Raw genomic sequence first — 27,201 nt, forward strand, 5'->3', positions numbered from 1 at the left:
AGTGGTATAAAAACTAAAATATAGAGTCATTGTGATTAATGTAAACATTTTCGTTAGGTAATTGGTTACGTGTTGCAGTAAAAGAAATGAGACCTCACAGTTTGAAGGGAAAGAATATTATTGTATTTAGAAAGCAATTAATGCTTCTAGTCAAATAAGAAAAATCTACATCACCTACAATATTTATATTCTTTCAGTAAACATATAACCTTTGGGGCTGTATTTATCAAATAGTGAAGTCTCCACTTATTTACATTAGGTTTTTCTTTGGGCAAAATGTGTTTTCCCTAGTGGAGTATGTTATTTTGTTTCATTAAACCTTTATTTCTACTCACATGCGTTGCTTATATTACAGACCAAATGAGTACATACTGTGTGCTGAAGTCATCTAAGGTTTGTGTTTTGGAGTGACTGACGGATGGCATGAAAATTCTGTTTAAAAAAGAAAATGGCTACATTAACTTATGGATAGATCTGTTTTGCATAATTATGTGGGGAACTATTCAGTAATTACACTAGTATTCACATGCTGTAATTTTCGTCTTCTTTATTCGCTGTCATTCCAATGAGAGGAAATGGAAAACTTATTCAGACATACATCCTTTCTTACTCTACCTTGCAACCTGCAGTCACGGTGTATAGTACTTTCAGACAACATCTGTACAGCTCAGGTAAGACAACTACTGTCTTGAATTTGATGCTCAATGCGTGTAAATTCTGCACTCGATCTTGCAAGTCTAAAGACCCTTTGGATACGCCTGAGTGACTTGTTACTTTCACATCAGTTGAGGTCTCTGCTTTCTGATCACTTGGAGGTAACAGTGTCAACCATGATGAGAACACAGGGCTTTACAATTAAGAGTCAGTTTTTGTATGAGAGCTTCTTGTCTCTGTGGTTGGACAGAAAGGTACCTACTCTGTTATCCAGTATAGCAGATCACCACCACATCCCTAATTTGGAAAGGGAAAGCTGAAGTGAAACTAATTTAGAATGTGTTGTCCCTCAGGACTGTGCTGTTGCTCTCTTCTGTTGCTTTTGTGATTTAGTATGAAGTACATACCTGAATCACACCTTTTCTCATTTTCCTTAGGTGGTGCTTGGTCAAAAAATCCAGTGTCAAATAGTTAGTGTGACCATCTGCTTGGTGACGTGTTCATTTTGCACTCAGGCTGTTATCACTTTGGCTAATAGATGTGGTATGTTTTCTGTCTTAGTGAGCTGGTGTGACTATGTAGAAAAACTGACTGCTCCTAAACATTTATCCTATTATTGTGTAAAATAGTCATCGGCCTCTTAGAAAACTTGAGTACAATTGTAGTCAACAAGAAAAATCCAGTCATACTGATCTAATTTTGAAGTCTTGTAGTGCTTGTATCTCCAAATACTTTGTACTTGTATCCTTAATTCCACTTTGAAGCCTTCCCCCTCCCCCCCTGGCCCCAGGGCTTTACCTAGTCATTGGCCTCACAGGAGGGTAAGAACAGAAATCTGTCCCATGATGTATTTTACTTCTGCCTGGAAAAGTTTTATGGAGAATTTTTCTCAATACCTACAGCAGTGGGACTGTTGTTCTGTAGTCTGCCCTACATTATAGTGAATAGAAACGATTTGTCATTTTGCTTGTCACTTAGATGTATTTTTATATTCTGACGTTGCTGTGGACTTTCATCTGTTAAGACATCTAGAGCTTGCTGCTAATTCATATATATCTTTGCTCTTCAAGTTTTTCCAGATCTGTCACTTATAAAATGCATCTGCTTTTGCACCAGCAAAGTACACAGTTGGTGCTCTCCAATTAACTAAGGCATGATTTAAAAGAATTTTGATTAACATCTAGTGTTTTCATTATGTTTTGGCATATTTTGATTTGACAGTTTAAAAGCTCTAGCTCAGTACTTCTTTTATGCAGTTCAGTGGTATTTTTCTCCACCAGCAAAATTTATAAAAAATGTAGAGTCCTGCTTCATTTCAGGGTCCTCTGAGGTATCGGTCTACTGGACACATAATGTATTCTGAGAATTAGCAACCTCACTTAGACAGCCTCATATTAGGAACCAAGAGCTTCCTGACATCATCTTATACAGCCACATTATACAAAGCCAGGTGGATTTAGGCTCAGATGCCCTTCTTTGGTGCAGGTTCCTCCTACATAGCTGATTTGATTGGGTTAAGTGCTATTCCAGCAGGAATGTCTCTTTCAGGACTGAATATTTAAAGCTGTGAGGCAGTGTTTTTTGTCTGCAGGTTGTTGGCTTTCTTCATTTTCCTCAAGTGTGCCATGTATTGATGATATGATAAGGTGAAGGTATCCTAGTATTTTTTTTTTTTTAACTGTGAACTACAAGTGTCTTATGTCTACAGTTTGTAATTGATGGAATATCTCCTTTAAGTTTTACCCACATATCATTAAGCTTTCACTAAAGACTGTGTTGCTTCTTCAAAATCCTTTGAACAATAGGTTCCTAAAAAGGTGAAAAAATGTGTTATAAATGATAGATAGGTAGATGAAGTAAAAACCATATGAATTTCTAAGGTGTCATGTTCATCTTCGAATAAACCATTGGTGATCTCTTTTTTCATGTGTGTAAGAAATCCATATTAGCCTGTTGGGCCTACTGAAGTGACTGAAGCAATTGTGTGAGAGCCTTGAAAAGTGTGCAACAGCTGGTATCAGTGTCCTGGAGCACTCCTGCTGCTTCCAGCAGTGCAAAATGGAGCTGTGTTAGGGAGAAAGCAGCAGAGCAGTGCCTCAGTGCCTCCGTGTGGCTCTAGGAGGCTTAGGAGCTGGCTGTTTCCACCATGGACCTTTCCCCACCTCATATGGAGTACTTGTAAGATCGCAGTGTTTGAGAAATGTTAACGCATTGCCTGCATCTCTGTGACAACTTCCTAACGTCAAATTTCAGATCTGTTTTCTCTCCTTCAGAGCTGAAACCAAAAGCTAAAATGCTGACTTTTGGGGATAGTGCCAGTCCCTCCATGGATGCTAGGCAGCTCCCCTGATTTTAGTTCCTCGTATACCTGAATTTTCCAAGCTGCTATACCATAGCTTCCTTTAATAGGAAGCTGCGGAAAAAGCAAGAAGAATTCTTCCTGTTCTTTTTTTTAACCTCTAGTCCTGTCCATCACGAAAGCCCCTGACCAAGTGCAGGAGGTGAGGCTGCATGTCACTGCCATGTGGCTTCCTAGCCAGGCTGGCTTTCCTCCTAATAAACGTATTCTTTTCAGATGAAAAGCTGGCTTCTGGTTGAAAGGGCAATTCTGTTTCAATAAAAGAGCACTTAATCCCTTCTCGTTTGTCTTATACTATCATTTAATCTTGGCAAAACAGCAGTGTTCGGAAACTTCTACTCCATCTTTTTCAGCTCTGTTTTTTTTCCTAGACTCAATGGATTATGCATTATCGCTTTTGAATATGAAAATCAAACTATGCTTGCTTATTATCCTAAACAGACAGATTACATTTATCTATAAGATACAAATGGGGTTAAAAATAGGATGTAATTGAAGTAAATTAAGGACAATAGTAGCCTTCAAACATATAAAGAGGTGGTATGTTTTTCTTATTGTCAGTTTAAATGGTCTCTGGAGACCACCTTTTTACACTGATTGTGCATGTCTAAGATTAAGCAAAGCTGTATGACCAGTGCTATCTCAGGAGGATGCTGAGTCATTAACTCATGTTTATTGCCTCTTGCCATCTTTAGATTATTGCAATTTATAGCTCAAAGGCCTTTTAGGCTGTTTATAAGTTAAAATTAGCTAAATTCTTCTGGATGCAAGTGATAAGTCACTCTGCATTTATATATCATGGATTATAAGTTCCTAGCAATGATTCCAGACTACTTCTAAGATTTTTCTTTCTGTGCAAAGTCTAATTGTGGTATTTGTCCTTACTTGTAGATATTACTCTATCATCTGTTTTGCTAGATCTGCTGTTTGCTATTTTGTTATCAGTATATGCTCACAAAGAATTTATTGAAGTTAGACATTATATTATTTATTAAGGCATCCACTTCAACCACACTGCATTATAATGTTTGTCACATTTGATGATGACCTAGGAGCTTGTTTGAGTTATATATTGTAAATGATCAGCAACATTAGGTAGCAGGTACAGAGTGCAGTACACAGCCTGTGAATAGAATTGGGCATAATAATTGGGCCAAAGACAGGTGCACTGCAAAAAATGAAAGACTGAAAAAATGTTAAAAGAATCATGTTCTACCTTATCCTGTGGATTTTTTTTTTTTTTTTTTCTTTTGCCAGTCTAATTGTTGCTGGTAACAAATTCAGTTCAGGCATTACTGGGCTAAATGCTTATTGACTGCAGTGGAAGTTGCATTTGATTATATAAGCTAGTAGTGTGTATTTCCTATTGAATGGGAAGTAAAGCTCTTTTTCCCTGCTACGTGCATTTCCTGAAGAGTTTGTATCATGCTTAAATTTGCCCTTCCCATCATGCTTAAAGAGATTATGTTAAAGCACCTCTGGATGTAAATTATTTAAGGTATTAGTACTTAACAATCACCTGACAACTCTTATCAGACATTCCTGTGAATTACTTCAGTGGTATTAGAGTAAAATTCCCTTTTCTATGTATTTTACTGTTTTAGTTTACAATGCAGTGGATAGTTCAGCCTATTTTAGTAATCACAGAAGCTTAGAAGCTTAATCAGGAAACGAAATGTAATAAATAAGTGCTTTGAACATATTTATTGTTATTTTAAATTGAGCTGCAAGGGACTACATTCCTTAAACACCGATGCTACATTCTGATTTTGAAATCAGTCAACTGAAGTTTTATATGTGCTTTCCCATCCGCTCTTTTTCACACACACATTTTGCGTTTGAAAAAGTGATATGCAAACGTGGAGGCTAACCTAATGACAGGGCTGGTATCAAGATTTGTGAACACTCGGAATCAGTTTCATTTAAAATGGAAAACCTCTTATTTTTGTATGTCTTAATTTGGCCTGAAGTGCATTGATAAAATTATTTCAAACAGAGCATTTGCCTGGAGAATATGCAAAGTTCACTTCTGTAAGCGTATACACATAGGCAATTGTGATTTGATATGCAGAGATCATAGTAGATGCCACTTGATTGTCGTAAATCGTAAATCGGCAATTCAAAAGACACCAGAATTGACTGGGCTGGAGCAACATGCAATACAAGATATTCTTCTTATCTCTGTAAGTTTTTGTTCATAACAGCAAACCAATGTGTCTGCCTATCATATTGTTCGACAGCTCTGCTGCCTTTCTGTAGGGCTAAAACAGGCTTTGATTTTGCACCTTTGTGTCAGTGTTGCGTGCTTACTTTCAAATGTCACCAGCTTTCACTATTGCAAAATTAGCATATGCGCGGGTACTCCATTGTGTTTTATGTTTGTGTTCCTTTCCTAACTTGCATAAGCTTGGAGAGGGAAAAAGCACTGTTAATGCTGAGTGTATTTTTTTCATACTTATATCTAAGGTTAATCAAATGAAATATTTCCCCACGTAAGACATTTGTACTTCTAATCATGAAGACCTGCAGCTGATTATCAGCAAGATCTGCTAACTAGCACAGTGTATCATTTTTTATTCAATTCCTAGCAAATATTTTAGGGCACATTAGTTAGAACTGAAATGATAACAAAAAAATTTTCTGTACCAGGCACTGTGCACATTGAAAGTCGGTACGTATTGCTAAATGAATTTGAAAGAAGGGGCAGAGAGTCAAGTTTGCATCTGAAAGGCTACTCACCAAATTGCGTTATATTTGTTTTGGAAAACTTCAGGAACTTGCTCAGACTGAAATGTTCTTCAACTTTCCAACCTAATAATTATTTTATAAATATCAGAAGTGCAGTGCACTTAATTCTTTAGCTGAAGGCATTATTTTCAGTTTCTGTACACTGCTTCAAGCTTGCTCCATTTAATCATTTTAAAAGCTTATTTGGTGCAAATTGAATTTAACACTGTAGTTGCAGGGGTGTTATGTAAAAAGTCCGAGAGATCGCTGCTGTGCAGGGTTTGTTGTACAAGCGATTGAGCTCCAGAGTTCAGCGGAGACGGCATCATCCTAAACTCTGCAGCACCCTCTGTTGACGCCATGCAGCAATGCCGTGTGCGTCGCTTCTTTATTGCCAGGAAATCTATCAAAAGACGGAACAGAGAAATCAATAGCTCCGCTACATTTTACTTTTCAAAGATCTAGTTTATGTAGATAAATCTTAATTTACCTTATGTTTGGGGATTAGTTCCCTTTTTATTTCTTCTACTGCTATTCTGGTCTCTCCAATGAACCCAAATCAGAAAGCTTCAGTCATCTTAGTTTTCTTGTATTTTTTTTTTTAATTTAATTTAATTTTTTTTTTTTTTTTTTGCTGCGGAGATCCTGAAGAATTTACAAACTGCAGATTTGGTGCAGTCGAAATGCAAATTGTCTCTTCTTTTGTAAACCCTTCAATTGTCAGACTGCTCCCTTTCAAAATAATAGAGAAGCCTGGAATCGCCCGTGCTAAAATTAAGAATTTATAACTGTATGGAACAGATGTTTTCATAAACATTTGCTATAATTAATTTCAACTAGGGGATTGAAGGAACAAAGCAGTTTTTCCCTCTTCAAAACTTTATTGCCTTTTCCCCATACAGCAAACTCAGAAATCTTTGCTTTAATATTGTTAATGAAACAAATTTACTCTTCTGTTTGGTTTTCGTTGTGAAAGAGGAAGGCTTAAATTGAAGAAGATAGTGACCTTTGGAACAATGGACAGTTATGTTGAATTTGAGACACTGCATATAAAGAATTAAAATACAGAGTGTATGTCTTTAGGTGCTCGTTTCTGAGACTAAAACTCTGTGTTGTCAATTGTCAAAGCTTCCCACATATTAGAATAAATTTTATGCAGATCACTTTGATGAATATGTATCTGTGGAGTAAATAGTACGAAGGAATTTTATGTTTGAAGAGTTGTGAACCTTGATGTTACAAAAAGGAAAAGGAGTCTCGTGGCATTATATATAGTTTTAATGCATAGTAAAATGCTTATTGTATGTTGATTACCCCTTTATACTCACAATAAAGGTCTGCAATCTGTTAAGCAATTTTTTTTTTGTTTGCATTATGTGAGAAACACATTTTGACTAAAATTATTCTTCCATATTTGTATTGTCACTAGTTTTTCAGGGATATTGCTTGAAATGTGTATAGATTAGGATTCGAGTTTTGGTGCTATTGTGAAGAAGTAAAAAATACCCATACATTATTCTTCTGTTTTTACTAGTTTCTATATATCATATAAACATCATCTAGGGAGAAAAAAAAAAAAATGTTTAAAGTTTTAAAATAAGCACAGCTTAATTGTTTTGCACCTGAAAGAAGCAGTGCAGCTGCAAGGATTTTTTGAGCAAAGTAGAATTCCTGACTGATCTGTCATCTATAAAGTGTGCAAAGAAAAATAGGTAGCTGTCATTAAAATTACATTTCAGCTTTCAATAACCATTTAATGAGTAGCGTAATTATATAAGTATGGTACCTCAAGTACTTCACTCAATAATTAAAAATAATCTCATCTTTAAAGTGAAAGCGCTATAATTATTATTTGACTTAACCAGGACCACTGTTATGATCTCCAGTGGCACCTCAGATTGTTCAAAGTGGTTTTGAAAGTATAAATTAAAATTGGATAAATCATTAAATTATTAAGCTTTAAATATCTGAAAATGAATATAGAGTGGAATTTGGAAGTCATGTTGTAAGAACTGACAACCTTAGACTGCAAGCATATATTTGTGTTAAAATTTTCCTTGTCTTTAATCATAAAACACCGCATTAATGATTGGGTGTTTTATATCAACTAGAACTTGAATTTTCACAATTATTAAATACCATTTTTAAAGAAGACTTTAGATTAGAATACAAAGAAAATATTAAGCAGAGTGCAGACATGTCAGCAAAGAGATCTATATCCATTTTGATACTTGTGAGCAGGAGAATGCGCAGTTTGATTTCCTAAGTGGGATCACTTTTATCACCAATTCCTAAGCTGACAGCCATAAAACCCTTTCATAGTTGACATAAGATTAGTAAATATTTATTGCTATATAAATAGAAATGTGCTGTGTACCCACAAGTAGTGGTGCATGAGTGTACACATACATACATAGAGAGAGAAGACATTTTTTCATATCAAAAAATGATACGTACTTTGAAAACACAAGAATTTGGATTCTGATTCTTTTTTAAGTGTTAAAAGTTTATCTGTGGAGTAAAGGAATTTCAGTTAAGCTTCTTGTCTTAGATGTCTTGTTGTTATCTGTTTTCCTGGTCTTCTCTATGAGGAGTCCTGTACTGGATTTTTGCATCTCATGTAAGACAGCTGTTTTCAGAGTAGATTCCTTATTGAAGGAGATGATTGAGCAACCTGTGATCCCTACATGGTTCTCCACGTGCTTTTCCACTCACTGAGCACTAGCGTAAGCTTAAGGTGCTCATTGTGCCTGCTATGTACCCAGTGCCTCTTCCTGCTCTCAAAATGAGGGGCTCTGCAATGCTTCTTATTGCCAGAAGCAGAAGCTATGTGCAGCACCTTAATAAAGCTTTTCTTTGGAGTGAGGTTATACTATAGTTTGTTAAAAAATACAAAATAGTGTGCTTATTTAAGTTAGTTTTCTCCTTGTTATAGTTTCTACACGTGTTTTTCTGATAATACTCAGGAAGTGTATTTGGCTTGCTTCTTACTCTGGTTTCATCTATTTTATGTCTACAGTCTCAAACGTTCTTAGAGAAGAAGTTACTGCAGGTGACAAACCGATGTGTTCTGTGTGAATCTAGTACTGTAATAAACATATAATTTACAACTCCTTCTCCGTGCATCTCTGAAATCCAAAGAAGATGACTTTTGAAATATTCTTTTTTATTAAATGCATCCATTTCTAGTTATGCTAATTTCTCTTGAAACAGCTTCCTGCTGTGTCCAGTAGTTTCAGCTCCTAGCCACCTAAGTACCAGCTCCCTTTAGCCCTGAGTCTCCATCCATAAGCAAAGTCAACTAAAATACAGCAATGGAATTGATTTTTTCCAGCAGAAAGAGTATTCATTTCCAGGGAAGGGAGTTTCTCCAGTTAGATCAGCTGTAAGAAAGATACTCAGAAGGTGTTCAGTCCCTTTGAAGGAACTGCCTTGTTTTATTATCGCATTAAAGCCAGTAACTCCTGTAGTGTTGAAAACGCTGGGCACTTTAGCCTTCCTTACTTTGATACTGATAGAACTGGATATTTCCACTCCCTTTCTTCTGTAAGTGTGATAAGATTTAATTTAGTTTGTTGGGTTTTTTGGTTTTGTTTTTTTTTTTTTGGGGGGGGGGGGGGGGAAGTAGGGGGGTTGGGTTTTGTTTTGTTTTTTTTTCTCTAGCTATTGCATTTGAAGTTCAGAATCCTTCTTGGGATGTTTGGGACAGGATTGATAGAGCATCTTTTTTTTTTTTTTCAGTGGAGTCTTTCCCATTTTTGAGGCTTGGGATCTAAAGATTAGTATGATCCAGAATCAATTAACATTTCTAAAGGAGACCACAAATTCAGTTATGAGAATCATGAATCTTATATTCATAACTCTTAAGTATACACCCTAACAGTAACTTGTATGAATGATATTTATTAATAGCAGGTGTACCATTAAGAATGCTGAAGTATTGAAATGCTTTAAAGAAGGGAAATTATTGGGTTTTTTTTCTGAAAGAATGCTTCAGAATAAAGAATGATACACATAGAGTTGTTTGTGAAGGACAGCTGACTGCATGTCCTTTAAATCTTAGTGGATGCATCAGACCACAGATCCCCCCAAATTTTCTTTGTTGTGTCCTGATGAAAGAAAATATTTTTTACTGAAAGTCTGCTTTTCTTCACTAGTTGATCCTTTGAGCAGAGCAAATGGTACAGCAGAAAGATGATAAAGGCCTTGCATTTTTCGTGATAGTATTCAAGTAGGAAGAAGATCTTGTTGCCATTCTTGTAACAGTTCCAAAAGATCTTTTTCAGCATGTAAATGTAGCATTGTGAATGAGCTTCCTTTACAGTCTGATTTTTCCCTTTTGAATTTTGAACCTTCCAGAACTACAATCTGAATAATGGAGCACGAGGATGTAGACAAACTTCCAGAAATAAACATATGTGTTCTTATCAGTTGCATAGGTGAATTTCCCAGTCTCTTCTCTGTTTCTCTTCTGGACCTCATGTCATAAAATATTCTTTTCTCATCATAGCAGAGTATGTTTTGTAACAACAGTGGCAGAAGGTTTTTTTTCCAACGGTTTGTTGATTCAAAATGAGTGAAGAGTGAAGGGAGGAATTGGCATTTTGTACTTTATAAAATGCTAGATGTTAAGTTTTTGAATGGTCACTCTTGAATTACTAATTACAAATCTGAATCCGAGTAATCGTTTCCTATTTCACACTTAAACAAACAAACACTTTCTCACAGCCCTGCCACTAAAATACAGAAATATCTGAGATTTCACTGGGGACATGTTCTTTTGGAGGGACATCTTTTCATGGCACGTGGGTTTTTACTTAGATTTTGAAAGTCACTCATCAAAAACAAATTGAGTAATTTTGATTTTCACAACTTACTGTTTTTATGGGAAATTTGCCACAATAAGTGCCATCTCTGCACACTGCATTCTTTACCAAGGGAGAGTCAGGCCATAAGCATAAAGAGAAGTGTAACAGTCATTTTCATAGACTAAGCAGGTCAAACTATCAACCTGGCCTAACAAGACTCATCACTAAACATTAGTTCCACATTCACATATCTCTTAAATAACTCTGGGGACAGCGATTCACTGGTCAGCCCCTTCCAGCCCCCTCTCTGAAGAAATTCTTCCTAAGGTCCAATGTAAACTTCCCCTGGTGCAGCCTGAGACCATTTATTGTGTTCCATCACTTGTCACCTGAGAAAAGGGTCCAGATGTTTCTCTTTCCATCTTGTCCTAGGAATCTAATTCTACTTTATCCACCAACTTCTGTCACTCTCCAGAGACTTCGGAGAGGTAAAACAAGACTCATTCGCAGTTCTTGTGATGGTTCTTAATGGCTTTTATTAATTTATCCACTCAAGTCTCTGCCTCATCTACAAACAGAAGCATGATACTGAATGTAATTCTCTTTCTGGACTTGCAGCTGATTGTTTTGCAGTTTGATCTGCTAGAAATACAGTGTCTTATTGTATCCAGACATTTTGCTTTGAAGGAAAAGGCTGAAAGAACTTGGTATCAGTAAGCAGAACAGAGCCTGTAAAGGTGCCTGATGCTATCTTTAAATGCATCAAGGAGATATACAAAGATATAGAAGAATTATTAAGCTGCATGACAAGTTATGCACCAGTAAATAGTATGAATAAATTTTATTTGAAAAATAGAAGATTTTTTCTGGCTTTTAATAATCCTTCAGTAGAAGCACTTGTCACATAGAAGAAGGACTCCTTGTGCTTGCTTTCTCTCAGTTTCACTCTTCTATGTATGCTTTTATATCTCGAGACATAAAACCAGATGTTTTACAGACATATTACTTAGGTAATTTCAGAGAAACTTTGAACATCTGCTATGAAAAAAAAAAATACTACTGTTACACAGTCAGCTCAACATTTTTCACAATACAGATGAACTTTTACATTCTTTGTAAAATCATAGTCATCTATTTATATGGTATAGCTCTTTGCCTTTATTCTAGTAAAATTGTATTTAGTAAGTTGAGAAGGGCCTCGAATGAAACTTGCAGTAATATTAAGTCTTAGATTGCCAGAACAGTCAGGCTCCAAATTGAACATACTGGCTAGTTGTTTCAGTTGCCAGCTGTAAGAATTTGAAGGTGCAAAATTGAGCCTTCACTAAGTAAGTTTTGTCATAAACTAAAATTAGCATGTGCAGTAAAATCAATTGTAACACTTATTGTATTATTTATTATCATGATCTGTGTTATAACAAAGGCTTCTCACTTCTATTTTGTATTAGGAGGATCAAATGAGAATGGAAGCACACAGCACACCTCAGATTCTGCTGGAACATTTATTTCTTACAGGTTCGTAATTTTTTATACTAATTTTCTAATTTTAATAAGCTTGAATGTAATAAGCAACTCAACCTATTTAAAGCAAAATAACAAGACTGTTGTACGACCTAAATTGCAACAGTTAGTAGACTGAAGATTAAGGATTTAATTAAGAATTATCTGAAAAACTTGTTTTCTAGATTATTATTTTTTGAGACTTTTTTCCAAAATATTCAACTGAGGAAAGTTTTGGATATCTGAAAGCCTAAATACTTTTTTCTCTAAGGGATGCAGTAAAGTAGAAATTCTCACCTAAGTTGATAGAAGCTAAATGTTGAAATTTTTAAGTGATCAGGGTCACCTTTCTGATTTTCTCAAAAATAACTGCATTTGCAGGCAACATGGAACTCTATTTGTTAATTACTACAATTAAAACATAAAACAAAACCGTAAGATTTCTTAAATTCTGGGACTAATCTTTCAATTCCATTAGTAGTAAATACCAGTTAAAGAAGCATAGTACTGAGCAGCTCTGCACAGCACTGTCAGTAAGCTTGAGTCTTGCTTGGGTAAATACCAGAGGATGTCTTGTACTTGAAAGCAAAGGAAGGTAATTGGCAGATCTGTAGTTTCGTCTTTCAGCCAGCAAAATACTGCCTCTGCTACAAATGCTAAATCTTTGTCCTTCTGACTGATAATTAATAGTAAGATTTGTGCTAACTAGAATTACTGCATCTGATTTCAATGTTTAAGTATGAGAAAATAAAAGAAGCCTACCATCAGATTATTTTGTATTCACTGAAGTAAACTGTGATGAATAGCATCTATTTCTTTCTCTGTTTGTAGTCTGTTGTAGCCTGTACTTCAAAGGGATGGGGCAGGCAGGAGGAACTTGCCTGTTTGCCTTGTCCTGGCTATGGCTAGATAGGAATATAGCATGCTCCTTGGCCACCAAGCTGTGCTCAGTATGAGCAGCCCTCAGGTTGGGAAGACCAGTGGGGACACAAGTTGAGAACTTGTTACAGACTGGTAACAGATTGCTGACAAAAGCAGGGAGAAAGCAGGCTTTCCTTGAGGATGTTAAAAAGAAAGAATTCTCATGATGACCTAGATGGAACAGCAAAGATCTTGCTGCAGTTCTGACACCCAGAGAAAGCTTCTGGGCTGAGAGCAAGGTTAGACAAAGAGATGTGCCTGCAGGGATACATTTGCCCAGTGGAACCAAATCCTTGCAATTTTCTGTATGCTAATAAGTCCATGGTTCTGTTTTATGTTCTGATGAAACCTACTTTGTACGATCAAAAACCCTTTGAGGACAGTTAGGATGTTCATTTTAAAAATATTGTGTTAGCAGATCCATTTCAGGGTTCTGCCTTAGTTTTGTGTTGTATTTGTATTCTCTAACTTACGCAGCATCCAATTTAATTTAAAAGGTGGGCTCAAAAATACCACCAGCAATAATTTCCATGCTGTTCAGATCCAAAGCCTATACAGATACAACGACCGTGTGTTGGTTTTGACTAGGAGAGAGTTAATTTTCTTTATGGCTCAAACACTGCTATGTTCTGGATTTGTGATGAAAACAGTGTTGATTACACTGGGATGTTTTAGTTGTTGCTGAGCAGTGCTTTCACAGAGCCAAGGACTTTTCTGTTTCTCATGCTGCCCTGCCAGCAAGGATCTGGGCGTGCACGAGGATCAGGGAGGGTACACAGCCAGGGCAGCTGACCCAAACTGACCAAAGGGATATTTCACACCATATGGCATCATACTGAACGATAAAACTGGGAGAAAAGAGGAAAAGGCGAGGATGTTTGCAGTTATGGTGTTTATCTTCCAAAGTAACCATTAGATGCGATGAAACCCTGCTTTCCTGGAAATGGCTGAACATCTGCCTGCCGATAGGAAGAAGTGAATGAATTCCATATTTTCTTTCCTTGCAGGCACAGCTTTTGCTTTACGTATTGAGCTGTCTTTATTTCAACCCAAGTGTTTTCTCAGTTTATCTATCCAGTTCTTTTCCCCATCTCTGTGGGGTGGAATGAGCAAGTGACTGTGGGGCACTCATATGCCTGATGGTGTTAAATGTCAACAGGCCATGAAGCAGCCTCTCAAAAGGAGGCAAGACAGAATTTAGCCAGATCAACAAAAGGAAAATGTTGAGAGCTCTTCTCTGCCATTAATTACAGGACACTTATAACTGAAACTGTTAAGTCCAGAGACCAGCTGTTGTGCCCACCAAAGTTAAGTTTGGGAAAGAAGCTGCAGCTAGACTGTGGTTCCATGAGCTGTGCTGTGGGGCTGGGATCCTAACCCTCTCATCCTCCCCCTGGCACTCACCTGTCATAGAGCTGGTCCAGTGGATTTGAATGAGCCCATCTGGGGTGAGTATAGTGGTGATTTAGTTCATGCTGTCATCCTCATGAAAGTTTGAGTGAGTACAAGTGCCAGGGGAAGGAAAACAGCTAAAACATACAGCTAGAAGTAAGTGGTTGGATGGAGAGTAGCATCATTTCCTTTGGTCAGCCTAAACCATAGCAAATCCTCCACTTGAGTCAGTCTGTGGTTCATTGATGGAGGCTATGCAACCCAAGATATCTATCAGTGTAGAATCCCATGGATTGACCAGGCGTAAGACACCCAGGCTGTACACTGTTCAGCATCTTCTTTGCATTGATTCAGTCAGATAGCTAATGGGCAATTATTCCAGTGCTGCAGAATTTAATGTTTAACACTTACCTGTCAGTCTCAGGACTTACATGTGTATGCTTATGGATCTTATTCATGTATCTTTTCAATACTTTAGGAATTTTACGCCTTGTTACTAAAAAAATAATTAGGACAGTTCTTACAGTCTTCTAAACTTATTCCAGTGTTCTAAACCATCTTTAATGCTCCACGAATAAGCAGAGGATAAAGCTGGCTGTTGTATCTCAGTATTCCTTACTCCAAAGTGAATATAATAAATAAACATGACGTTGACGATGAATTCCACTGGAAAATAATCATATTCTGTCAGAGAAGATTACAACACAACTTCCAAAACTGAAGTCAATTAACATTTTAAAAGGAGCCCCATATATCACTGCCAGAGTATTATTGTTGCAATTAGAGGCAAGATGATAAAGCAAGATAGTACAGTATGTATATGTGTATGTATATATACAAATAAAAGAAACATTTAGTTTTTAATAGTTACCAGGCTAGCACCATTTTTAAGTAATTTTACAGTGTTTTAGTTATGAAATGAAAGTTTCCTGCTCAGTGGCAAGAAACAGCCATCGTACTATGAGACAGGCTGTAAATTTGCTGGTTGAGTTGAATATTGTATTGATAGTTACAATTCTGGGCTGCACGTTACGTAAAAATGAGCAGCTAATACCTTATGAAAGATTAAAAGTGAATCTTAAACTACCTTGAAAGTTAACGATGGTAAATGTATGTTATTTCTTTAAGGACTCATTAGAGATTTTGATTTAGCTGTCAACGAATATTGTTTCAGTAAATTACTCATTTGATAAAACTGATGATAGTCTAGTTTATCCAATGTGTTTCAGTCTACTCTACTTAAAAGAAATTGGCTAGTGGATTTTGCTGTAAAAGAGACAGGGCCTTCTGTGGATCTTTATAGATGTCACGATTGCAGATGACTAACGGATACAAATTCTATGAGAAATTTTCACTACTAAAGCTGTTTTAAGCTTTTTCAGTTTATTTAGAAGAGGGACTTTTTAATATGGTGGTGTCATCTTAGAGTGTGTGGTTCTTGCATTGGTCACGGCACAGATTTAATGCTGCTTATGTTCAGATAGTAAGCATTTCCCTCCAGGTCATAAAGTTTCTAAGTAATGTAAGTGAAAAGCATGTGTGAGTGGCACATATTCCTAAATATTCTGCAAGTTTGAATGCATCCTGACTGGTCACAAAATTTTCTAATTGGTCTTCAGGTTCTGAGGGAAAAGTTTGTACTCTTGAGAAGATGCCTTACTAATAAGATGCCATGGAAATTCTTTCCTAGAACAATGTTATCAAAATATGAAGTTCAGCATAAGAAAAAAAATTTAAAATTAAAATAAACATCTCATAAAGTCTAAGATACTTGGGAAATTTTGAGTTTCTGTGTGCTGTAATATTTCATTGCTATGAATGAAGCCTTATCTGGATATGCAAATTGGCTGGACTTTGCCAAAAGGAAAAGAAAAATAGGTGTGGATCTCTAGTTTCAGTATCTGCAATGCAGTGCCACTGGAAAGTAGAAATGCTGTCTTTCGCTTGCCTTCCCAAGGGCAGCTGACCTTCTCCTCGCCAAAGAGGTGAACCCCTTGCCAGCACATATGACTACAGACTATTACATTAATCTGTTTAGCCTCAGTACCAGCTGCTTGCATGTTTTTAATTATCTTATTAGATGGTATAACAGTGACCTATGAAATAAAATGAAGGTGAGTATTTTTTAACTTTATTTTACAGGCTATTTTTCTAAATATATTTTAATGACCTAATTATGACTTTTAGGGAGAGCCATTGATGCAGACATTCAATTTGGCTGATAGAATCTAACATCCCAAGGACACTTATTTTCTTCCAAGGTGGATTTGTACATTAATACTGCTTCTAATAAATATATAGCCTAAGAAAAGCTCTTTTTTCATACTTGCATTGTTAACTTACTGTATGATTCAGAGACCCCTGACTGCTATGCTGGATAATGTCTTACTATAACTCTGCTCTTTTATATAGATTTAATTTCTACCCCATGTATCAAGATTAAGTTCATTCCATGCTTAAACATGTAAAGATTGCACAAAGTTGTGGGATATATAGTCAATATATATTCTTCCTTCTGTTGATATTTAACCTAGGCAGCAGATTTGGTATAAGAAATACTTTGTTGTTCCATTTTCTTACCCTGACTTCTTACAGATGTTGCCTGCCAGATGTTTTCTCTCTTACTGCAAAAAGGCAATGTGGTCCTGCTGGCTGAGGCATGTTTCTTGTGCACCAGCCAACAACTACAGGACTGATTTTGAGCATACAGAAGAAAGATGGCAAAGGGTGCAAGCTGTTTCTCCCTGTTTCCACTCCTTTCCAAAAGAGATAGTGAAAGTAGTTTGACTCCTGTTTGACCTACGGCTTTTCTTGGCAGCTGAGTGAGAAATCACTACATAGCCTCTGTCCTTATATGCAAAAGGGTAGGCAATATATTCCTCCACCTTGCAGAAAATTCTTGTTTTAATTTTATAGGAAACAACCTTTTCTCATCTACATGCACGTATTAGTCTTGTTACTACAAAGCTGTGTTCCTTCACTGTTTTACCTTTAAGATATCCTCATGCTTGTATAACCTATTTTTCCTGACTTTATACACTGTGTGACCACACATAATCAAGAGCTGAAAAAGGCAAGCTCTTTTTTTGCTTTTAAGATTTAAAATATTTTAAGATTCAAAAATTGTAGAGTAAAAAGTGAGACACTTCTGTTCTGTAAGGACATTTCTCAGCACTTACATCTTTCCATTCTTTCCACAATGCAGTAGTAAATCTGGCATCCATGTTTGTTTTGTCTAACAAAAACAAAAATTTGTCTCAGGAAAAATTTTTGGACAGCATCTTGGTTGATGCCATTTATTTGCAAAGAGGCATTTTCACTACTAGTCTATTTTGTCTGAGCCTCTGAAACTCAGAATGATTATATTCTGAGTGTGCTAATAATCTTTTTCTGAATGTAATGGTCTGTGCCAATAGTCTCATTTTTTCCCTGTTTGTGAAGAAGTTTGCAATTTCATCTTGCAGATTTCTTATTTCCAGCAAGAGTGACTTCTTGCACTGATAACAGTTTTCCTCCAGAAGCCTTTTTTTTCCCAAATCCCAGAAGACCACTTTAGCACCTACTGGGAGCTTGGAAGATTTCCATTTTCCTCTGAATTCTTCCAAAATTATTTTAATTACTTTTCCTGTTCAAGGGCCCTTACACAACTTCTTGTCAGGCCTCTTCTATTGAATCCTGCTATCCAAAGGAATTTGCTAAGAAGTTATTAAGACAAATGAGAAGAAATTGCCACTGAGGAACTCAGTCCCTTCAAGATCCAGACGTTTTGGGAAACATAAATTGTGTATTTTTTTAGCTTGTGTGTGTGTGTTCATATAACAGGGCTGCATGCACATGAACTAACAAAAAAACTTATGGAGATGTGGTTAGCTGCATGTCTAGAAGGGAGAAATAGCAAATTAACACTAGAAATACGAGTTAGACTGAAGCAGCACAAATCGTCTGTCTTTAGTCCGAACAGTTACTAGAAAGGTAGATGAATTATCAGTTAAATGTTTAAAAATTTATCAGATGCTTCACCTTCCCATGTTTGCATCTCTCCCTTTGCTCTAGTGGAAGGTTAGCAACCTTGCTTCAACCAGGTACCTGGATGTTAGCTGACAGACTTTGAGTGACATGGTGAGGACTGCCATCTATCTCTATCAGGAGATAGAACTCTACTCAGGAGACCTAGAAAGTAAAAAAAAAAAAAATGTCCTATCTGTGTATGCAAGAAATTTCAAAGGTCCTGTGGGCATGGGAGTTAAACTACAAGGCCTGGAATGTACAACTGGCAGATCAGTAACAATACATATTAAAAATAGAATAATAAAATGACCGTAGTGCAGTTCCTGCCATTGAACATGATGTCTAAATTTTGTTTTGTGGTTCTATAAACACGTGAAGAAAATAATGAGGATATGCGAACAAACTGGTGAAATTGAGATTTCCAGCTGGCTGTAAGAATTCTTGCCAGATCATAGAATCATAGAATTATAGAATCCTTAGAGTTGGAAGGGACCTTTAAAGGTCATCTAGTCTAACTCCCCTGCAATGAACAAGGACATCCACAGCTACATCACGTTGCGCTGGACCTGATCCAAACTCATTTTGAAAGTTTCCAAGGCTGGGGCATCAACCACATTACTGGGCAACCTGTTCCATTGCCTCACCACCTTCACTGTAAAAGGATCACCTGCCTTGACCTGCTGACCACACTGCTTTTGATGCAGCCCATGATACGGTTGCCTTTTTGGGCTGTAAGGGCACATTGCTGGCTCATGTCCAGCTTGCTATCCATCAGTACTCCCAGGTCTTTTTTGGCAGGGCTGTGCTCAGTTGTTTCATCCTCCAGCCTGTACTCATTCTGGGAGTTGCCTCGACCCAGGTGCAAGACTTTGCATTTGGATATGTTGAACCTCATGAGGTTCACCTGGGACCAATGCTCAAGCCTGTCTAGGTCCCTCTGAAAATGACATCCCATTCCTCTGGTGTGTTGACCGCACCCCACAGCTTGGTGTCATCAGCAAACTTGCTGAGGGTGTACTCTACCCCACTTCAATGTCACTGATGAATATATAAGAGTATTGGCCCCAGCACTGACCTCTGAGGAACAGCATTCATCACTGATTTCTATCCAGACATTGAGCCACTAACCACCACTCTCTGGACTCAATTGTGCAGCCAATTCTTCATCCACTGAACAGTCCACCCATCAAATTCATATATTTCCACTTAGGAGAGAAGTTTGTGGGGTTCCATGTCAAAGGACTACTGAAGTCCAGGTAGATGACATCAGTGGCACATCCTTTGTCCATTGATGCAGCGACACCATCATAAAAGGCCACTGGGCTGGTCAAACAGGATTTGCTCTTGATGAAACCATGTGGTTTATCCTGTACCACATGCCAGTCTTCCATGTGCCTTAGCACTGCTTCTACAAAAGCTAAAGAAGACCAGGGTTAGAAGGGAAGTGTTGTTTCCATTCATGATCTATTACAGAGATAAATGAAAATAAAGTTTTGAGTATAGAGTTCTGTGCCCAATACAGTGCTGCTGCAGGCTGAGACTTGCTGACCACAAAGACTTTTGTCTCTTCTCCGGTCTATACTTGCACGGATGCTATCAGCTTCAATAACATTAAGTTTTTGCTTATGTTAAGGACATGATTTTGCTTTTATTCATCCAAACCTGTCTAACTCTATGTTAGCCAAAACTAAGTGAAACCTTAAAAGCTTAGAAAACCTGGCCTTCGAATTTTGAGCCTCCCAGCAGTGTGGCTATGAGGAGAACATCAAAAAATACATATATTTTCCAAGAAGAGCAGTAAGCTTTCACATGAAAGCATTCAAGTAGATTTTCAGGATATCAAATATAAATCTGTGTATTTTGGAAATGTTTATGTTTTAGAAACTTTCTGCTTATTACTTGATACTACATTTCAATTGCTTTTTTTCAGGTTTTATAGAATAAACTCTGTTTTCATTACACTCCTGGCTTTTGCTTCACTTTTTTCTCAAATGTTCTTTTTATGGCCTAATAAATAATACAAACTATGCGTGCTTCTTGGATATATGCATCATGTTTGAACAGAGCTCTTGCGTCTGAATGTAAATACTCCATTCACTTATTGATGTTTCTATCGATAAAGACCTCATATTGCAAAACATACCACATGATAATTAGAGGACTTTTCTCTTTTCTGATGGCCCGTTAGTCTGTTGCTTCATTGGGTGCCTCCCAGGAACTGAGTTTGGGTCTCAGCACTTTAAAAGGTACATTCAGAAGATAAACATGTGAGACAAAATAACTATACACAGTGTATAATAAACTGTCAGGTATTGGTTTATTCATTATCTGTTGTTTCGAATGAAATTTCAGTAATCATGGATAGTAACATTAGCCAGTAGGTCCTAGCCCTTGCAGTCCCAGAATATAAACTTCGTGCTTTTCAGTGACATAGATTTTAGTTCAGTGTGCTTGTTCCTCATTTACATTTCTACATTTTTATGAGTTTTAGTGCCTTCCCTGGTGTTTGATGTTGTTTGAACATCATAGTACAAAAATATTTTTTATACTATTGTTAAACTTTGGAAGACTCTGCATTTGTATGCATCAGCAGCAGTATTTCATAAATCAGTATGTATAGAAGTTAGCTGGCATTGTTTGCCAGAATATCTGTGCTGTATCACTTTTCCTCTTTTATCTTCCTTCTGTTTTTGAAAAGAGTATTTATTTTGTAATGAGCTTAGGTGGGCTAAGGTTTTATTCTACGTATCTGTGATTGGTGTATATGATTTACCATTATGATGCAGATTAAAATTAAGCAAAAGACCTTGAGGCTGATACTCCACTGTAGGCTCTCAGTGGAAGAATGTCTTTGTTACCTAAACCCCCAAACTCCCACAGCTCAGCACTGCCTCAGTAAAACTCCAGGAACTGTTATTCCAGAATTATTTTCTAGGCTTCTTGTTTCCTTCCTTAAAGTGTATAGTCAAACAGTGACAATTCTCTTTGAAATCTTCAGATTTTTTTTCTCAAAACCTAATGTTTTTAATTGTCTTTACAACTATTATAGCTCTAAAATATATCCTAAGATGTGTCCTGATGGAAAGAATAAATATATATGGTTTGCTGAGAGATCAACCTCATTTTGTACTGGGAAAAAAGTATGTGTGCTAGAGCAGACCCCAACATAAGATTAATTCACAGACAGACTCAAACTCTGCCATGCTTATGGTAGAAAGCATGTGTGTTTCAAGAGATGAGAACTAAGAAAAAAACCTTGCAGAACAGATCTGCAGCCTTCATCCCCTCCATTTTACTTGGTTTTTCATCTAAATAATCCAACTGTCTCAATAAATATTTTACATTGAACCTTCACTGCGTAGATACACCACATGAAATTAAGTTTTTTAAAGGAACATTAATCTAATTACTTTTTTCCCCATAGGTTTTACATTATTAAAAGTTTACAGTATGTACCACAACCTATTAGACTGCATGTTTAAACAAGTGAGAATATAAAATAAAAATGTGTACAAAGTAACCAGAAAACACTAACATTTATATTTACCTATATTTTAATTGTACAACTTAAAAGTGCTATTATAACACATTATTATGCATTTAATTTTCTAGTTTGATTAGAAACAATCGCATGTTCTTATTCACAGTTTAAGTCACTCCAACTGGCTGTAGAAATCTCTCACTTCAGTGAAGCAAATGGGATGTGGTCGACTTGATCTGTGATCTTTATTGCTCATTTCCCTTTGACCGATGAGATTTCTACAAGCCTGGGTTAACAAGGCTCAGAGATATTAGTTTACAGAGCAGGGCCATATCATTTCTGAAATTATTCTTTTAGAACTGAAAGCTTGTTGATATTGCACAGTGTTGCCATTATTGAAACAGTCTCTACAATTGTGAGGTTTCAATTATTACCCTTTATTCAAAATATCTGAGAAGCAAATTAGTGGGTGCTCTTCAGAAAGGATTTTAGATATCATTTAGCTTTCCTAAAACTGAGGCAGATTCCAACTTCTATTTACACAAAAGTCTTTTTTTCTGTCACATATAACTTTCTGTTTCAGTTATCCCAGCAGCCAAGGCAGGATGGAGAGGAGATATAATCTTGCCAAATTTCTTTTGGCTGTTTTAAATGTAATTTTGTTCAAAATATGTTTGGAATTGCATTAGAAGTTTCTTTTAAAAAGCATAATGTCATCTGCACTAATACAATTTAAGAAGTGTTGAAATTACTGCATAGCAATCACTCTCAGCAGTTGGTGAAAAAAAATAACCTTTTGAGGTTTCTTCCTCTTCATTCTTTCTATTTGCAGTTGCACTGGTTCAAACCTTTTACTGACTCAGCTGACATCCCAGTATTTTGAATGACTTTGTAGAATGTGGTCCACTTTTAGAAGAGTGTGAATAGCTTCAGAATTTGACCTGTTTTGTGCATAGGGGAAAGCATCACTCTCAAAGCACTGCTACCTTAGGGAGGCAGCTTGGCAGAAGTTATAATGGCCAATGATGCTACAAAATTTACAATGGAAAATGAAGAATATTATACATGATGGAAACAGGAGGGTTATTTAGATAGGCATAATATACTGTAGTTACTGAAGTATAAATGACTATCAAAGAAAAGGCCAGATTTTTCTCAAGCTGTGTCTGCTATATACCATACGCTGTATTTAAAGGAGGTAGAATTGTGGTAAACAATCATAGGCAGCTCACTGCAGAAGATTGGGATGTAGAGGAGATACGGAAGCAGTGAAATGAGTACATAGGCTTTCTGATTACAGACTAGGGGATGTGGCAACTAGGAAGGAAGTTGCCCCACACTACTGTAGTTACTAGTGCTATTTTAGTCGCTTGGGAATATTGGTAGCAGAAACTAAAAGCAGCCTTAACCCATGCAAACTAACCCTGCTTCAGTCATCATTTGTTCTTATCCCGAGTACATTTGCTTTTCACTGAATTAATAATCAAGATCTGGAAACAAACAACCATTTTTTAGAAAATCATGGAATCATAGAATCACCAAGGTTGGAAAAGACCTCCAAGGTCATCTAATCCAGCCCATGTTGGTCCTGGCTGGAAGGTGACAGTGCATTTGTAAGCACAAGTCTAGTCCTAGCATGGATGATGAGTTTCCTTCTGTCTCAGAGAGCAGAACTATAATGGTATGATCCATTCCCAGCAACTGTATCTTATAATTCTTTTTCAGAAACTGCATAAGTTCTATCTAAAACAAGGTATAAAAAAAGTCCTCCTCACAACTCAGGCTGAAAACTATCTGAATTTAGCTTGCATATATTTAGGGCAGTTTTTAAAGCAAGAATTTGTTACTATTTAGTATAACCTATTCTGTGACTTTAACTGCTGAAGAAAGTCTGGTGAGATCTTACCCTGGAGTCACAATAATAGTTTCCCTCTTTCTGGTTTCATTTGGTCTCCCAGGGAGAAGTAATAGTCTCTCTTGTGACAGTCAGAGAAGGAGATGTTCACCTTAAGGACATGCAATGAAAATAAATCAGAAACACATTTCCTTGCACATAGCCCAGCTCTTTGCATTGCAGTTGCCATTAGAATGTTAGAGAGGATGGAGAACGTCTGTTAGCAAGTCTAGGGCCACCAGGACCATCACTTGAGCTTATACTTGAGTCTTGAGATTCGTTTCAGTAGAAGGTGCAGGAAATATAGATTTAATTCTTTTATTCAAACTCAGTAGATGGTTTGGGACAATTAATTTCCAATTGTTTCCCAGTAGAACAGATTTACTTGTATATTAATGAGGCACAGGTGTTAGGCCCCTGGTGCCTGCATGCCTGGGAGGCATATTTAGGTTGTTTATCTAGTCAGCCATAGGTACTGCAAGGTACTCAAGCTTGCCTTTAACAGTTTATACAGTGAAGCTTTTTAATTTTTTGATGTTTTTTTAAATTTGCTAGCACCTGTTAAAATTTTAAAACTGATCATGTAGAAAGAAGTAGGAGTGATTTCAATAGTAAATAGCACTAAATGTTAAAGAAAGTCATCTTCTATTATGCTTAACTGCCCAGCTTGACATTAAGAAGAAAAGAAGGTTCATTTAAGCAAATATGTCATGTGAGAAGCTAATACAGTCAACAGTATACTTTTCTATTGCATATTTTTGGAATAGGTACTTCTTTGTCTAGAGCTGAAACATGAATGTGCTTATATTAATATTCATTTTTCTTGTTTATTCACTGAACTGCAGTACCAACATTTTAGAGGAAATGGAATAGCCTCCATAGACATTATGAATTTCAGTAGCTGGCATAATTATAGCGATCTACATATTCATTAAATCCAAAGAAGAAATGTGTCCAAAAAGACAGCCATGCGTTTAGAAATGGTACACAACTAAATATATACATTTTAAAAGAGTTGCTTTCCTCTCCTTATCCAAAATTGTGTAGTGTCATATCGTCCTTAAATCAGCTGTGGCTTTTTTTTTTTTCTTTTTTTCTTTTTTTGCATAAATGTTCATTCCTTTTGCTTTTTAACACAGTAAAGAATGGGAAGAACTATTTGTAAACAACAATTACTTGGCAACTATACGGCTGAAGGGGATTAATGGGCAGCTGAGAAGCAGCAGGTTCCGTAGTGTTTGCTGGAAGGTAAGAAGAGAAAATATTTATTTACAGTTTGTGGTTGCAATATATCAACACATTACCTGATGCGCTGGAAGATTATTGATGCAAAGAATCATGAATTTTCCAGCAGACTTCATCCCAGTATTTTCCTCCTCGTTTTTGTAATTCATAGGACATTTGCTAATCATATTGAGTTGCCTTAAAGCTGAATTGTGAGTGATAGCAAATGATTCCTTGGAAAGACTATCTTTGTGTTGGGTGTTACGTTTCAAATTGAGTATAATACAGCCATTTCTCCTGTCAGCATCTGCACATTTAAACTATGCAATGGAAGTTTATCTGAATTCATGTTTCATGGTATGGAAATTTGAACTCCTTTAAAATCACTTGGATGCTTCTCCTAAAACTTCTTCCCAGAGAAATGAGAAAATGAGGACCAACCCCTCCTGTAATGACTGGAGAGAGAAGGCAGAAACACAGAAGATCCTTAGAGGTTCCTCACTACATTTTTCAATAGTTGCTGGGAAAGGCAGGGTGAAAAAGTACAGTTGCACTGAGGTGCTATATAATGTCCAGAAGAGCTGTGTTGCACTGGCATCAGATGTAGCTTTGATAACAGAGAACGTTTTTCGTAGTAGAGTTGCTCTGTGTTAACATCAATAATTTAAAAATGGCCTCACTTGGAATTTCTCAATCTTGACTTTTGAAAAGAAAATTGAAATACACTTTGTCTATTAAATAAACAAATTTCAAAAGCTTCACGTATGTGGCATTGAACAAATTTAAAGATAATGAAAATGTTTTCTTCAGGACAGATAAATATTTGCCACAAGCATTTTTGTAATTAGTCTGTTCCTTCGTGTACCTCTAAATTAAAAGGCCTTAACTCAGAAACCTGAACAGGTCTCTCAATATTCACTGATTAAATCAGGGATTGGTTTTCTGCTAGAAATTAGACTGGTTTTATGTGCGTGTCCTGATATGGGTTAGGACTTTCTTTTAAATTATTTATTTTGAAGATACCATCAATGCTTTCATTAACTTCTGAAATACATATTTTTAGCAATTTGAGAATGGGGTTTTTTTTTGGTCAATATTTGCTGCTTCATAACCCTTTATAATATGTACATGAAAGCATATTTTAAAAATGAAGAAAACACTTATTTTGCTTTATTTTATATGCAATTAAATAGCATTTTCCAATAGATGTTTCTTTCTAGCCCCATTTAAACAGAAATCTGAAAGAACTGAGATGTAGATATTCTCAAGGATTTTTTGCACAATTAAATCTTTTAAGTTTCTCACAGAATTGTAGAATGTATTTCTTTTATATAGACTAAGATTTCCCCTTTCCTCGTTTCTCAGGCAGAGTCTACCCCTGAGAAGTTAGTTTCTGCTCAGCACTCATGCTTGGTTTTAGGCATGTTACATCAACTCCCCAATGTTATATAAATAGCTCCAAGATTTATATATTCATTTTTATCCCTTCTTTGCATTTTGTTTCTGCCTTGGAAGTCATAGTCAACTCTACTGGAGCTGCTACAGCTTACAAACTTAGTTTGTGGTATCAACAGTGTCTAATAATTTCTGTTGTATAATAGAACTGTAATTGTTTCTAACTTCTTTGTTTATTGACTGGAAAGTCCTAAAGTCAGTATTATTCTATAGGTCTTTACTTCCTTCTCCCTAATTATAGAATATTTGTCCTTCCTTCCTTCTTCAGATTATGCTATATGGTAGGATTTATATGCAAAGCTTTATTACACTGATTAAATTAATTGGTTTTACTTTGTTTTGTTAATAGTTGTTTCTGGAGGTTCTACCCCAAGACAGAAGTCAATGGATTAAAAACACTTCAGAATTAAGAACTTCATATAATAAGATAAAAGAAATCGTAAGTTGTTATAAAATAGATTCTCATGATTTCATGTAGGTACAAATGCTTGTAGTATAGCTTAGGAGGATTTAATTTTTTTCTGTTCTTATCCAGCACATTACAAACCCTCGAAAAGCAGGACAGCAAGATCTGATAATCAACAATCCGCTCTCTCAGGATGAGGGGGTAAGTTAACCCTTTGTTCTATTGATGTATTTGCTACAATTATCATCATCATCATATTGACATCTCTAATAAGAAAGCAGAAAGTATTTTCAAGGTTGTGACACTTCACTAAGAGTTTAATTTTAGGCAACTTTATTTTTATACATTGCTTTTTTACTCCATTTTATTAGA

General features: G+C 36.4%; 1 protein-coding gene across 5 annotated transcripts in view; it reads left to right on the plus strand.

Annotated features, from left to right (window-relative positions):
• The window catches only part of TBC1D5 (TBC1 domain family member 5), a 299,398-nt gene that overhangs the window by 138,136 nt on the left and 134,061 nt on the right, over nucleotides 1–27,201 (plus strand). For all 5 annotated transcript variants that reach the window (XM_090142592.1, XM_090142593.1, XM_090142594.1 and 2 more), the window contains 4 exons: nucleotides 11,997–12,063; nucleotides 24,884–24,992; nucleotides 26,773–26,862; nucleotides 26,959–27,030. In XM_090142592.1, coding sequence (XP_089998718.1) covers nucleotides 11,997–12,063; nucleotides 24,884–24,992; nucleotides 26,773–26,862; nucleotides 26,959–27,030 — 338 coding nt within the window. The remainder of the gene's footprint in view (nucleotides 1–11,996; nucleotides 12,064–24,883; nucleotides 24,993–26,772; nucleotides 26,863–26,958; nucleotides 27,031–27,201) is intronic.

The sequence above is a fragment of the Phasianus colchicus genome, chromosome 6 (genome assembly GCF_987193195.1).
Source record: "Phasianus colchicus chromosome 6, bPhaCol1.hap1.1, whole genome shotgun sequence".
In the NCBI taxonomy this organism is placed as follows: Eukaryota; Metazoa; Chordata; class Aves; order Galliformes; family Phasianidae; genus Phasianus; species Phasianus colchicus.